General features: G+C 37.2%; 1 protein-coding gene across 5 annotated transcripts in view; it reads left to right on the top strand.

The window, feature by feature from the left end:
- The window catches only part of LOC114684978 (adhesion G protein-coupled receptor E4-like), a 67,752-nt gene extending 53,955 nt beyond the window's left edge, over positions 1-13,797 (top strand). For all 5 annotated transcript variants that reach the window (XM_037197939.1, XM_037197938.1, XM_028859532.2 and 2 more), the window contains 6 exons: positions 335-570; positions 2,614-2,680; positions 3,748-3,839; positions 5,654-5,834; positions 8,301-8,396; positions 12,880-13,797. In XM_037197939.1, coding sequence (XP_037053834.1) covers positions 335-570; positions 2,614-2,680; positions 3,748-3,839; positions 5,654-5,834; positions 8,301-8,396; positions 12,880-12,906 — 699 coding nt within the window. In that variant the 3' untranslated portion in view covers positions 12,907-13,797. The remainder of the gene's footprint in view (positions 1-334; positions 571-2,613; positions 2,681-3,747; positions 3,840-5,653; positions 5,835-8,300; positions 8,397-12,879) is intronic.
- The last annotated feature ends 479 nt before the right edge of the window (positions 13,798-14,276 follow it).

Below are 14,276 nucleotides of genomic sequence, written 5' to 3'. Positions count from 1 at the left end.
GATTCCACTGAAGACCTCCAGGAGGCAGTCTAGAGTAATGATATAGAGTTCTGTTTAAAGTTCTAGGGCAATGGAGTATGGGTCTATAAACCCTTGTGAATTACCAATCTGAGGCATACTCTGACAACATCTTGGCATTTTCTGACCTAATTATTGATTCACTTGGAAAGTAAATTTCAATGACCAAAAGGGGCCCCCTTGATGTGCATTGTCTCCAGGAAAAGTGCTAGAGAATCCTGTTGAGATCCCAGGCCAACACACAGTGAAAAAAAGATACTGAGAATTGAACAAGTACAGCCTGAATCTGCACCACACTCCCTTTTATCTCTCCTAGGTGCTGTGCTCCCTCATTGCAGGAATGTTGCACTACCTCTACTTGGCTTCATTCATGTGGATGTTTCTTGAAGGGCTACACCTTTTTCTCACTGTGAGGAATCTTAAAGTGGCCAACTACAGCAGCTCAGGAAGATTCAAGAAGAGGTTCATGTACCCTGTAGGCTATGGAATCCCTGCCTTTATTGTCGCTGTGTCTGCGATAGCTGGCCATGAAAATTATGGAACACACACCCAGTAAGCATAAAGTGTGCAAGGTAGAAATGTATAAATGTAACTTCAACACCAAACTTCTCATTGAACAACTAACCTATTTTTTATATTGTTCTTCAAACCAGCCTGTCTGCATATTACTGTCTTACAAATCCCAATAGTGTTGGTTCTCAGTGTCTTGTTTTACTGTTGTTGGTTAACATTTATTCTAGCTATGACATGAAAAGTTGTCCATTCATAGATGCCATTTGTTGCCCATAATTATGTATATATTTGTTGAACAAATTGATCCTGTTTTATTTACTGAATTTTGGTTTGTTTGAGACACGGTCTCAAGCATCCCAGACTGGCCTGAAACTCACTGTGTAGTCTAGGATGTCCTTGAGCTCCCCATCCTCCTGGCTCTACCTCCTAGGTGATTAAGTGAGAGGCCTTCAGCCCCACATCCAGTTTGTGCAATGGTGAAGGTAGAACCCAGGTATTTGTGCATGCAAGGTGAGAAGTCTCACAACTGGTCCATATCCTTTGTCTCAGATTTTCTAATTCTTAAACCTACAGTCTACTGGAAATCCTTAGCAGATTTGGTATTTGATCACATTGAGAATTTTTGTAAAATGAGAAATCCATTCACAAACAAGTCTACAGACATAAAAAAAATGAACCCAATTTCATGAAATTAAGAAATGGCTAAAGCAATCCCACTAAATCCCCATTGACTATGTTTTCAAGGAACCACAAACAGTAGGTAGATATTAAGACCAATTCGCTGAATGACAGTACCCATTGAGAAGAAAAATACCAAGTACCCAAGTCTGGTTTGCTGCTTGTGTGTCTGTCAATATAACTCCATGATGATGGAAGTTCTTTATTTCATTGATAAACCAGTGACAAAATACCACATTAATTCTTTTCAACTGAGAGATATGCCTGATGTTCAGCTTGAACCCTACCCTTTTCTCACTGTGAGGAATCTTAAACCCTACCACTCATCAGAATGATCTTAGAGACTGAATGGTAAAGAAGATTGGGAGCAGGCACATTGTTTCAATAAAGGACCAAACACTAAATATCTTAGGTTTATAGACCAACTGTTCTCTGTAGCAATAAGTTTATATTACATTTCTATGGTAAAAGCAGCCACTGGTGATATACAAAGGAAGGGGTGCAACTGAGTCCCAGTAAAATTCTACATACAAAATATAAGTAGTTGATGACTGCATTTGCTACATGGTTGTAGTTTTCAACGCAAGAAGACAGCTTAAAGCAGATGTTTACTGTATGGTAAATATTGACCATGGCACATTATAGTTATCAGATTCATAGTTCCATGCCAGGATCCAATTTAGAAAAAAAGTTCCACTAAATTGGCTGACATTTTCTATGACAAAATGTGACAGTCTTCAGTAAATAGAGTATTTTGTACATGAAATATGTTTAATTTTGGCTGGTTGAGTTAGCCTAGAGTTAACTATTGGTTTGATGGTCTTATCATCTCTACGATTGTCATTATAACAGCTACATCCAAGGAGTCCTGACTTTTGCCCCCAAATTTACATGTTTCATCCCACTTAGCCTTAACTACAGCTTGCAGATGAGATACTTCATGAATGACCAATAAAAACAGTTTAGAACAGATGGAGAACTGTCCATGTTTACAGATAAAAAGAGTCAATCTTCCTAAGATATTTTGCAAAAAAAATGTTTTACATATTTAAAACATTCAAAAATCCCCAAAAATTATCTTGTATATATTGGAGAAATTATCAAAAGTCTAGTGGAGAAGGAATAAGATTGAGAATTAATAACCCAAAACTTCAGAGAAATGCAAGCTACTAAGTTTTAAATACCCCATTGCTTCTTCAGTCATTTAATCTTTACCATATTTGACCACTTCGTACTTCAAACTTGGAAAAGCTGATGCTTAGTGCACCCAGCTCATGTCAGACAAGAACTTCATCTGAAATCTAGCTTGGAAATAAATTGTTCTGCACAGTGTTAGATCATATTTTGGGGCCTTTGCTCAACTCCTATAGTGAGAAAGAGCTAATTCTTATCTCCTGTCCACAGCTGCTGGCTCAGCATTCATAGAGCATTCATCTGGAGTTTCTTGGGTCCAGTAGCAGCCATTATCTTGGTAGGTGAATGTTATATGCACTTGTTATCTGTTAAATGGAACTGAATTGAAGATGTGGAACCAGAGCTCAGTCTGAAAGGACCTTGTTCCTGAATATGTTGTCATCATTCATCTACCCCTCATTTGCTTATCTCCCTTTAGCTGATTTTTTCAACTTTATTGTTGAGAAATTTATGTAAGTATACAAGGAACTATGGTTCTATTTACCACCTATTTCTTCCCTTTAGTTCTCCCCCACAACTTGACATCCTCCTCCTCCTCCTCTTCTTCTTCTCCTCCTCCTCCTCCTTCTGCTCCTCCTCCTCCTCCTTCTTCTTCAAGATATCCAACTAAGTCAAATTAATACAGCCCATATGTGCATGGGTGTGGAGCCTAGCTTATCAGTGGCTATATATAAAAGGGAAATGTTAACTCTCTTTCCTATTCTAACTATCAAGGCCACTCATTCCTTAGTTGGGGTGAAACCTCAAGAGTTCCTTTCTCATCCATGCTGGAGTTTTTACTGACTTGATCTTATGTGGGTCTTGTGTGGATAACCACAATGACTGAATTCATGAGCACAATAAGCATGTCATACACAGAAGACAGCATTCCCCAGAACCTTCCCCTATCCTTCAACTCTTCTATTCATTCTGGTTCCTCTATTGCAATTTAAAATATATAATATAGCAGTCCACCATGGATTGCTTTTAAAGTTCTAGATTCATTAGTTTATTTGTAGTATCAGAAAATACTAAGTGAACATCCATCTACTCTGTTTCTACAAGATGGTTTCCTATTTTCTAGAAACTTCTTAATTAATAGCTTTTGCCTAGGTCAGGAATGAATAATAGCTTTCTACTTTTAAAATGTCCTGTTTTGAATAAAATGCATACAGAAAACTACACAAGAAATGAAGGCAACTGGAGATATGATGTTTGCTGTACATAATACATCAGAGAATGTCCATGAAATCCTTATGGAGCATGAATTGTTTGGAGAATGAGTCTCAGATACAAGAAAATTTGTATATGAATAATGGAGCCTAAAAGAAAATCCCATTGCATTTTCTCATGCTATTCCCACAGATAAACCTGGTATTCTACTTTCAAACTATATGGATTTTGAGGAGCAAACTTTCTTCCCTCAATAAAGAAGTTTCTACTCTTCAGGACACCAAGTAAGAATGTACCAGAATCAGTTCTTCCCATTGCAACATTTTCTAGGGGAGAAACCCTTGATAGAAAGTATGGTAATGGGTGTGGCTGTGGTTCATAGATAAGAGTCTTGGTTAACATGTATGAAGTTCTGGCTCCCATACACAGACCAACAAGCAAAAACACAAAAACATACAAATGTAGACAACAGACCCACCCCATGGTCATAATTAGGGACAATGAATAGAAGAAGTAAGAAAATTCTGTATTTCAAATAAACCAGTATATTTCTTCAGTTATGTACTAAGGAAATTTTTATTATTTAATTTTTGACCAATACATGTTAAGGGAGAAAGGACCTATTTTACTGCACAGGTCTTGAACTGTGTGTAGTCCACAATCATAGGGAGGTCAAAGAAAGTAGATCTTGAAGTACCTGGCCTTACTTCATCTACAAATGAAAAGAATATGGTGATGAGTGCATGCACATATACAGATCCCTTTCTACATTTTATCCAGGACAACGTCCCAGCTCAGCAGATGGTGCTGCCCACATTGGTCAGGACTTTCTTCCTCAATTACTGTAATCAAGACAATCCATCACAGACATTCCCAGATGTCAACCTTAATTTTAATACTCCCTCACAGGTGTTCTCAGAAGCAGACCATTTAGATGATTTTATTTCCTACTAAATAGACAATTGATATATACAATTGTAATGGTTCACTTTCAAACCATTACATTCTACTCCTTGTTCTCACAGGCTCACAGCCTTCTCATAATAGAAAATTCATGCAGTCTAAATAAAAAACTCCCATAGACATTAACTGTTTCAACATCTTAAAAAAACACCAAAATTCCTCAAGAGTGAGCTGCTATAATTTTTTCTTTTATTCTTCTTTCATACATTATATCTTAACTAAAGTTTTCCCCCTGCTTCTCCTCCCAGTCCCTCCTCCCCATCTCCTTTTCCCCAGATCCATTACCCTTCCAAAAAAAGATTAGGCCTCTCAGGGTTTTCCACTGAACATGGCTTTAAAAGCTACAATAAGACTAGGCACAACCCCCCCATATCAAAGCGGGGGTGAGGCAACCCACTAGGAGGAAAAGGGTCCCAAGAGCAAGTGAAGGGGTAAGACACAGTCCACTCCAACTGTTGGGACCCTTGCAAGAACACCAAGCTACACAACAATAAGGTATAGGCAGAGGACCTAGCTTAGACCTGTACAGAGTCTGAGTTTATTGCTTCAGTCTCTGGGAGCCCCTGGGAGCTCCACATACTTGATTCTTTGGGCCATCTTCTCATGGTATCCTCTACCCCTCTGGCTCCTACAAACTTTCCTGTCTATTTCTGCAGTTTTTCCCTGGCTCCACCTAATGTTTGTTTGTGGGCCTCTGTATCTGCTCCCATTAGTTACTGCATGATGCCCCTCTGATAACAATTTGGCTAGACACCAGTCTATACGTCGAACAGAATATCATTAGGAAACATTTCATTGACTATTTTATTTGCCAATCATATTTGTTTCTATCAGGGGTCTCTGGCCCATCCTGCCTCTGGTTCCTGGCCATCCAGGCAATGATATGTGTGGGATCACTCTTGTGGTGTGAGCTTCAAGTTGGACTAGTCATTGGTTGGTCACTCACACAAGTTCTGCATGACCATTACCCCAGCACATTTTGCAGATAGGACAGATACACATTTTTTAATAAGCAAAATATTTCCAAAATACTGTAACACAACACATAAAAATATGATTTCCACCAATGCTAACTAAACATATAGTGAAAGCCTGATGAACAGTATATAACTTTATTGTCATTGTTTTCTTCCAGGATGATGACATTTAAAGCCATTGTTCATCTATTTGTATTGGGATGTTCTTGGGGCATTGGCTTATTTATGGTCATTGAATTTGGGAAGACAGTGAGATTAATCATTGCCTATCTATTCACCATCATCAATGTCCTACAGGGGGTTTTGATATTTGTGGTACACTGTCTGCTTAATCGCCAGGTAAGGCTGTCTCATTTCTTAACAACCTAGCACCAAAATTATCTTAAACCATTTGCTCACATTCTTGGAGTTTCTCATTTTTATTTTGAAATCTTCATTTATTTAAGGTAGTTTCAAGTTTTGTCTATATATTTCACACATTGTGTTTTGTGTCTTGTCAGCATCTAAGCATACGCCTTAAGGGCATGTCAAAATGAGGTGGGCTATGGTGCATTAATAAATGGTACTTTCTTACCAATTTTTCAGCCATGGTGGCTTAAAAATTTAGGATTTCTTTCTTGTCCATTGTATATAATTGTCACTTGGTTGAATTAGTCTTTATGAAATGAAAAAGTTTTCACTTGACAGTGATTTAGCCTGGCATTATGGACAAAATGTAGGATAATATTTGTCTCAAATAAATGGGAAGGAGAATGTATGTAAACCACACCTTAGATCTTAAAGGTTATATATAGCAGTTACAGATATCATCATTTCTACACACCTTTGATTATTCAAAACAAACTTCATGATCAAATTTCAGTTCACCAGAGAGGTGATTGGTAGTTCCACTGTTGTGAGTTGTATTGTATAGGGTAACACTAGGATATTGGGCACAATGCACCTCACCCTCAGTTCTTCTATTTAGTAGTTTGTTTTGTGACCTCAAGGAGGATGTCTATTCTCTCTCAGTCTACCTTATCATCTGGAAGTGTTATAATGTCTTATTTTGAAGGGTTAGGATCCTATAACACAGTACAATATAATTCAGGAGCACATGTCATTTTTTTTGTGACTGTCACTTTGATTATAATTTTATCTCTATTAACAACAATCTTTGGTGAACTTTTTGTTTGTTTGCTGTTGAATGTAAATAGCAACAGTTAAAGTGATAATACAAATGTACCATCAATATAGTATTTCATTAATTCCTTTTCAATATTTTGTGCCCCCCTATGTTTGGTACTCCTCCTTCACAGTGAAATGACTTAGGAAAAGTTAGGTTACCTTGACTACATACCTCCTCCCCTTTGGAGGCTTGTTATTAAACAGTTTCTCCCTTCTGATAAAAGATGCTTACTAGGTGTTTTACAGATCAAATGGTTCCTTCTTCCCTGCTAGGAGATGATCATATGCAAATAAAAGTTTTCTCTGAAGATATGAATCTTGTGTGATGTTTTACAGATTAAAAGCCCCCTATTTCCTTTTGGTTGTAAAACAGCCCCTTGGCCTGCAACTGATGTCATATAATTACAGCCTTTTAACTTTAAAAACCCTTACCCTACCTTGATTCACTTCCAAGAGGTTTTTTTTTTTTTTTTTTTTTTTTTTTTTTTTTTTTTTTATGAAGGCTAGTGTGCGCTTGGTAAGCTTTCTAATAATGAAGGACTCACTATATTCTTAATTGGATCTAGTATGCATGGCAATCTATAACTTTTTTAAGTAAATTATTTCAACAGAAGTAAAATGCAATGTGGGTGTCTTTGTGAAATAATATTGAGGAGCAAAAAGTTCAAATTATATTTTTAATATGACAATTATTTTAGAAAGGCATATTACAGAATTGTATGGTGCACTTTTATGTACACTATTAAATGTTACTTTCAGATGACTTAGATTATATCAACTTAATTAGAGATTAAAGATGGATTTTTTCTATTGAATTAATGTGAAAGTTAAAAGTTATGCTGCTTAAGTGCCTCACATATATCTATTGTTCAGTAAAATTTTCCCACCATTATCACACTCTTATCATGCTTTGCTTCTTCATCCCCATCACTATCACCATCATCATTCTATCATTGTCTTGCTTGCTATCATTACTATCACATCCATCATCATAGTCATCTTATTACCACTATAATTATTATAACCATCGTCATTATTTCATCATTCTCATCACTGTTGCCACCAATCATCATATTTTTCAGTATTAACACTATCATAATTATGATGATCACCATCATATTTACTACCATCATCAATATTACTACCATCATCATCATCATCATCATCATAACTATCACTTTGGTCACTATCCCCCATATTACATAATCATCACCATTATCATCCCTAACTGTGACTACTATGATCATTAGCATTATTTTTATTATCACTAACATTCTCATGATTATCATTATGACCATTATGACAATCCTTATCTTCATTATCACCATCACTACCATCATATTCCGCAGTATCACAATCATACAATTATACTAATCACCACCATTTTCATTATCATCATCAGTGTCATTTTCACCACTAGCAACATCATCAAATCCTTTGGGTATTTAACCCAGATTCCTTTTTATATTGGAAGAAATTGAATTTAAATAAAATTAACAAGCTCAAATATATGCAGAAAAACAATAAGAGTAGAATTTGGCATTCGTGTCTTTTGTATTCCATGTTATGCAGATTCCCTTTCCTTGAACCAGGCTCAAGGTGTGAGCCATGCTTCTAATTATTCATTAAAACTTCCAGGTCCGAATGGAATATAAGAAGTGGTTTTATAAGATGCAGAAAGGGGTTGAAAATGAAAGCACTGAGATGTCTTATTCCACTACTCACACCAAAATGGTAAGCTCAACTCCCTAGGTAAGCTTCATGTGACCTGATCTGGTTTCTCATGCAAACAAGTTTCCTCTCTGTTACTTGCAAAAAGAAATTAAAAATATGGCCTACAGTATACAACCAACAGTTTATAGATTTGGCACTCAAATTCCTGCCTTCATTCCCTAATATTTTCTCGCCTTCTTCCCTTCATTGCTTCTTTTCTTGATCCTGTCTTCTCTCTCTACTCCACTCACATCTCTTTACTCTTCAATATTCCTTCCTCTATTCCTTCTTCCTCTTTCAATCTCTTCTACTGTTTTTCTGTTCACTATCATGAGTATGTATATATTCACTTCAGAAGACTCAAGTCAGTACTCATTAGACATAAACAGTGAAAAATCTGTAAAGCAGTACAGGATGGTTCAGCCTCTGGTAAGATCAGAGTTTTGTAGTGGAGTTGTAAACTGAGAGTTTCCCTACCCTTTGCCTTAGCACTTTCCAACCTTCTTCCTTTGAGAAAAGACACATAACTAATCTTCCTTCTCCTTACTGACCACCCTCTGCTATGCTCTTCACTCCACATCAGAACATGGACTTTCTATGCTCACATCCCTCCCTGTATATGACTATCTCAGTCCCTGCAGCTATGGGAGTTTGTCCATAGACTCTGAATCAAGATTTTTTTCCAAGTATTATGTTCTTCTGAGAAATCTGGCCAAAAAAAAATATAGGACCCTTTTCAAGAAGGTTCCTGCTCTGGTTTACTGGCTCCTATGAGCCATAGAATTGAGTTCTTACATTATGCTAACTTTCTGAGCAGGAAGAGTCACACTCATACCCACCCTCTCCCATACCCAAAGGCACTAAGATCTGTGCAATTGTGGGTTTGAGAGGTAGTACATTCAGTATAGTGTTTGCCTGATTTCTATCCCTGGCACCTACAGAAAAAAAAAAAACAGGCATGTTGTTGCATGTCTGTAATCTCAGCACTGAACAGATAGAGTCAAAGCTCTATGAGTTCCCTGGACAGCTGGTCTACATGAGTAGGTGAACCCTTGACCAGTTACAGATGCTGTTAAAAATGAATGGATTTTGAAAAATAACACTGGTGACTGTCCTCTGACCTCCATTTGTGTGTATATCCATGTACACATGCATTGTACAAACAATTGAGTGCATACACTTTATGTGAAGTTTAATCACTTTAGCTATTGCTATGTAGGTATTTCTAGGTAGCCTTATGCTTGTACCATCTAGTTCCAATACAGTTTACTTTCAAAGTACAACAATGAACCTTCATGAGAGCTATACATATATAAAGACTTCAAGGTGGTGCATGATAAAATTACCCATTGGCATTTTGTATGTTCAGAAAACTGATTAGACTGAGCAGTTTTTTGGGAAGCCACAGACTCTTGAGTGCTGAGAGTTTTGCTCCTGAGCTCATTTTTCTTTGTGACCATGGTGGTATGCTGTGTCCATGGATCTGTTAATATGGATAATAGTCTCTTTGAGTGGGGAGGACAAGATCTGTTAGTACAGATAATCTATTTAAGGGTAAAGGACTGGGGAGATGGCTTAGTGAGTAAATAAAGCACTTGTTATACACAAGTGGGAGCTTGGGTTCACATCCCAAATGTCCATGTGAAGCTGATGTATTAACTCAATTTTTAATCCCAGTGCTAATGCATCAAGATGGGACACAGACACAGGAGACTGTCCAGACATTCAGGAGCACTATTTGATAAACACAGCAGCAAACCCAGCACCCTGTCTCAAACAAGGTTGGAGGCTACAAATGACACCTGAGGCTGTCCGCTGACCTCCATTGTGGAAGACAGGCATGTGTTCACTTGTACTCACACACATGAACACACACACACACACACACACACACACACACACTCACACACACACACACACAATTCATACAGAGTGCACAAAAGACAAATGAGTATAATGATTCTCTTGAAGGGAAGGAAATGTGCAGCATTAACAAATGACAATAAAAGTCAATGGGTGTGGTTTCATGCCTCTATTAAAGAAGGTCTGTACAAGGTGCCAAATTTCATTCAAAAGACTAGAGAGATCCATCAGGAGGGTCAGGTCAGAGAAACATGCACTGTTCTGCAAGGAGACTGTACATTCCTTGTCCTCCTCTTTCATATTCTTTCTTTCCCTCCCCTCCCATCCCCTCCTTTTGCTTGCCTTCCCTACGTTTCCCTTATTTTCTCCCCTCTCCATGCTTTTCTTTCCTTTCCCATTTTCTGGTTAATATTCATTGTCAACTTACCTGTATTTAAGATCACCCAAAAGATTTACGTCTGGTTATTCTGTGTGTGAGTGTTTCCAAAGAGATATAATTAGGGAAGATGCCCTGAATGTAGGTGGCACCTTCTGCTGGGATGGAGTATTATATTGAATCAAAATGGAAAAAGAGAAATATATAATAGTGAACAACCCCCTTTCTATGGTTCCTGATCTTCCTGGGTGTGAGAGTCAGCTTCACATTGCTATACATGGGAACTGGTCCCACCACCCTTCCTTTCATCCCATAATTCACTATACCCTGAACCATGAATGAAAACAAACCCTTCCTCTCTCTAGTTATTTCTCAGTCACTTCCCAAATTCGCTGTTTTCTTCTTGATGAACAGATCAATTATAATAAAGATAAAATTCACTGTGATATTTCTATCATACAGGTAACATTTTTAAATAAAATACTACATCTAGTTAATGTATCTCTTGGTCTAGCTGTTTTTATTCTGTATTAAGCATTAGCTAGCATTCAACATTAAAATACAGATTTTTTTCATTATCTTGTGTTAATTTCTGTGTCTATAGTACATTTCACTAAAATTAATGTCCTCCATCTCCATCCATGTTTTCTTTAATTTAAAAAATTATATATAACTGGGAGGAGGTCGTTCATGCCTTTAATCTCAGGATTCAGCCAGGCAGATCTTTGTGAGTTTGAAGCTAATCTGTTCTACAGGGTTGGTTCCAGGATAGCCAAGACTCACATAGAGAAACCCTGTCAAAAAAAAAAAAAGAAAAAAATCATTAATTTATTTTATGTAATTTAGTGTTTTTGTCTATTTACCTGGTGTCTGCAGAGGTCAGAAGAGGGCATCAGAAACCTTGGAACTGGAGTTAGACAGTTATGAAACACCATGTTGTGAAAGAAATCACACTCAGATTCTCTGAAGAGCTTCTGTTGCTCTTAACTGTCAAACCATCTCTCCAGCCTCTCCATTTTTCTTTCTAAATATATGAAAACTTATTGTGGCTCTATAATGCTCAGTATGTATGCAAACCATATTTTCATTATTTATCTGACAATATGTATTTCTGTAGATTCTGTATCTTAGTTTTATTGAATAATGAATCACTGAGCAAGCTCAGACAGGTATCTCTGTGATGTGTCAATGATGAATCTGCTGAGATAACATTTTTGCTCCTGTAGTTACTAGGCACGTTAGTTAGTTTTCTATTGCTGTAATAAGACATCATGACCAAGGCGACCTATAGAAGAGTTTAATGGAAGCTTGCAGTTTCAGAGGGGGAGTCCATGCTCATCATGAAATTGAGCACGGCTACAGGCAGGTAGGCAGACAGCCATAGCACTGGAGAAGTAGCTGAGAAAATACATCCTGATCCACAAGCACATGGCGGTGGGAGTAAGACACTGGGAATGGTATGGCCTTTTGAAATCTCACAGCCCTCCCTTCTGAGACAAACCTCCTTCAACAAGGCCACATCTCTTAAACTTTCCCAAATACTTCTATCAGCTTGGGCCCAAGAATTCAAATATTTGAACCTGTGGGGGCCATTCTTATTTAAACCACCACACTGGTTAGTCTGTCTGAACCTTGATCTATTCATCACAAAAATGTAATTGAATGAGAATCAGAATGATATCCATGAGACTATTCTTCTTTATTGTAATTCTATTATCATAGTTACATTTAATTAATGTCAAATTTCAAGAACCAACTACATAAAAATGATCCAAATGCTAGTCAGAAACTCATATGTTTAGATGTCACATTTCAGTATAAGCGATCCATATTTATCCTTATAATTTCAGTAGATTTTCTGCGGCATCTAAATGGCCAGTCTTTTTTATATTTAAATGGAGTCAAAACACATAAGTTCAAATATTCACTTCTAGGAAATGTGGCCTGGACAAGGCATTTAATGTCTCTTTGTTTCAGAGTTCTTCTCTGTAAAACAAAGATAATATCAATCTCATCACAAAGATTAAATGATGACATGTTTGATAATACATAGGAAAATGTGGGAGACCACAATAAACCTACTGTCATGTAAAAAGAAAAAGTTTGATAAATACTGCAGATGTGGGAGTGGTGTGGGATTCTAAAATCAGATACTAGATTGTGTTTTCTAAGCTTTAGACCTTAACAAAGTACTGTTATCCCAACATGATCTAGAATTTTAATTTCTGTGGAGTGAATTTCTCTCTAAATGTCTATTTCTTATAGGAGGAAGCTGGATGTCAGCAGAACTGACTCACTGAGAATGCTCACAACCTGAGCTCCTGCTTCTTAACCAAGGACAATCATCACACCAATGTGGCCACACATGGACTAGGTTCATGTCACCATTCTTCTATGTGAATTCATCTTTTCAAAATCATTTTGCTATGATTGTTAATGCATAATAATTGTACCTGCACTTCACTGTATTTTTATACATACATACAGCTTTGACCGTGTCCACCTCCCTTCACTTATCCTCACTTGATCCCCTTTACTTAATCACTTTTCCTGTACACAATTATTCTTTTTCCTTTTAATTTTCTATACAATGGAGAATCCTAATATTTCTCTTGATACATCTCAGTTAATTACCATAATATATTTCCTTTGAATTCCATCTACGTTCTTGCAAACAATAGGCTTTTATTCTATTTCAAAATAAAAAAAATATTCCATGGGTGATATAAACCACATTTTCTTTATCCACTGAGGCACACCGAGGCTGACTCTACAACTTGGCTATTGTGAATAGCACCATAGTAAATATAACTGTGCTGTTGTGGGACGCAGTCCTCTGAGAAAAACAGCTCTCATCTTCATCTGATCAGCCATGACTACTTGCAAGCTTGTTGATTCTCACAGAGAATGAATGGAGAGTGTCAATGGGCTCTCACCTGAGAAACAAGCTATAATTCCCAAGAATTTGTTTGAAATTCTTACCTAATACTCTGGCCTTGGTGTCTCCAGATGTGAGAGTATATAGTCTGCATGAAAGTTAATTGAGAGAGACTCATTGATGCAAGTATGGGGAAGCAACTATCCATCCTTTGTAAAGTCTCTTCAGTGCTGCTGTTCTGAGGTCACCTACATTTGTAAGCAACCTTCACCCAATAAACTCTTTGGTTCCCATGGTGAACTTAAGTGAAGTCTTACTTTGGTTTGTTATTCTACCTTATCAGAAGGGGGTAGACTTTTCTGTCTCTCAAGAGAAGGAAATCACTTGCAGTATGATAAGGTAACCACACTCTCACCTTGTGGAGATTATATGCACCTCTGAGTAATTGAATGAATTCATATACCTGCTAAAACTGATAATTGTGTGTTCCTTCCATATCATTGTCAGAATTTTGTGTTAGCAGTCCTTACTGAGCCATTTCTGATGAGGGCTGAAAGCCACACTAATTTTTGGGTATAAAGATAACAGTTTAACAAGAACATTATTACTATGATCATTTAACAAAATGGTGTTATTGCATTCTCCCCTAGGACCTAGAACCTAGCCAGCTACATGTTTTGAGACATTTAATGACACCAGACATAATTTACCTCTTGGAGAATGGGCTTCAAATACAATCAGAAGTAGTTAGTTATTCCTATAGCATTTGGATACCAGAGAGCAT

The sequence above is a fragment of the Peromyscus leucopus genome, chromosome 22 (genome assembly GCF_004664715.2).
Source record: "Peromyscus leucopus breed LL Stock chromosome 22, UCI_PerLeu_2.1, whole genome shotgun sequence".
NCBI classification, from domain to species: domain Eukaryota; kingdom Metazoa; phylum Chordata; class Mammalia; order Rodentia; family Cricetidae; genus Peromyscus; species Peromyscus leucopus.
Note: the sequence above shows the minus strand (reverse complement) of the source record. Positions and strands in the feature narration are given on the sequence as shown.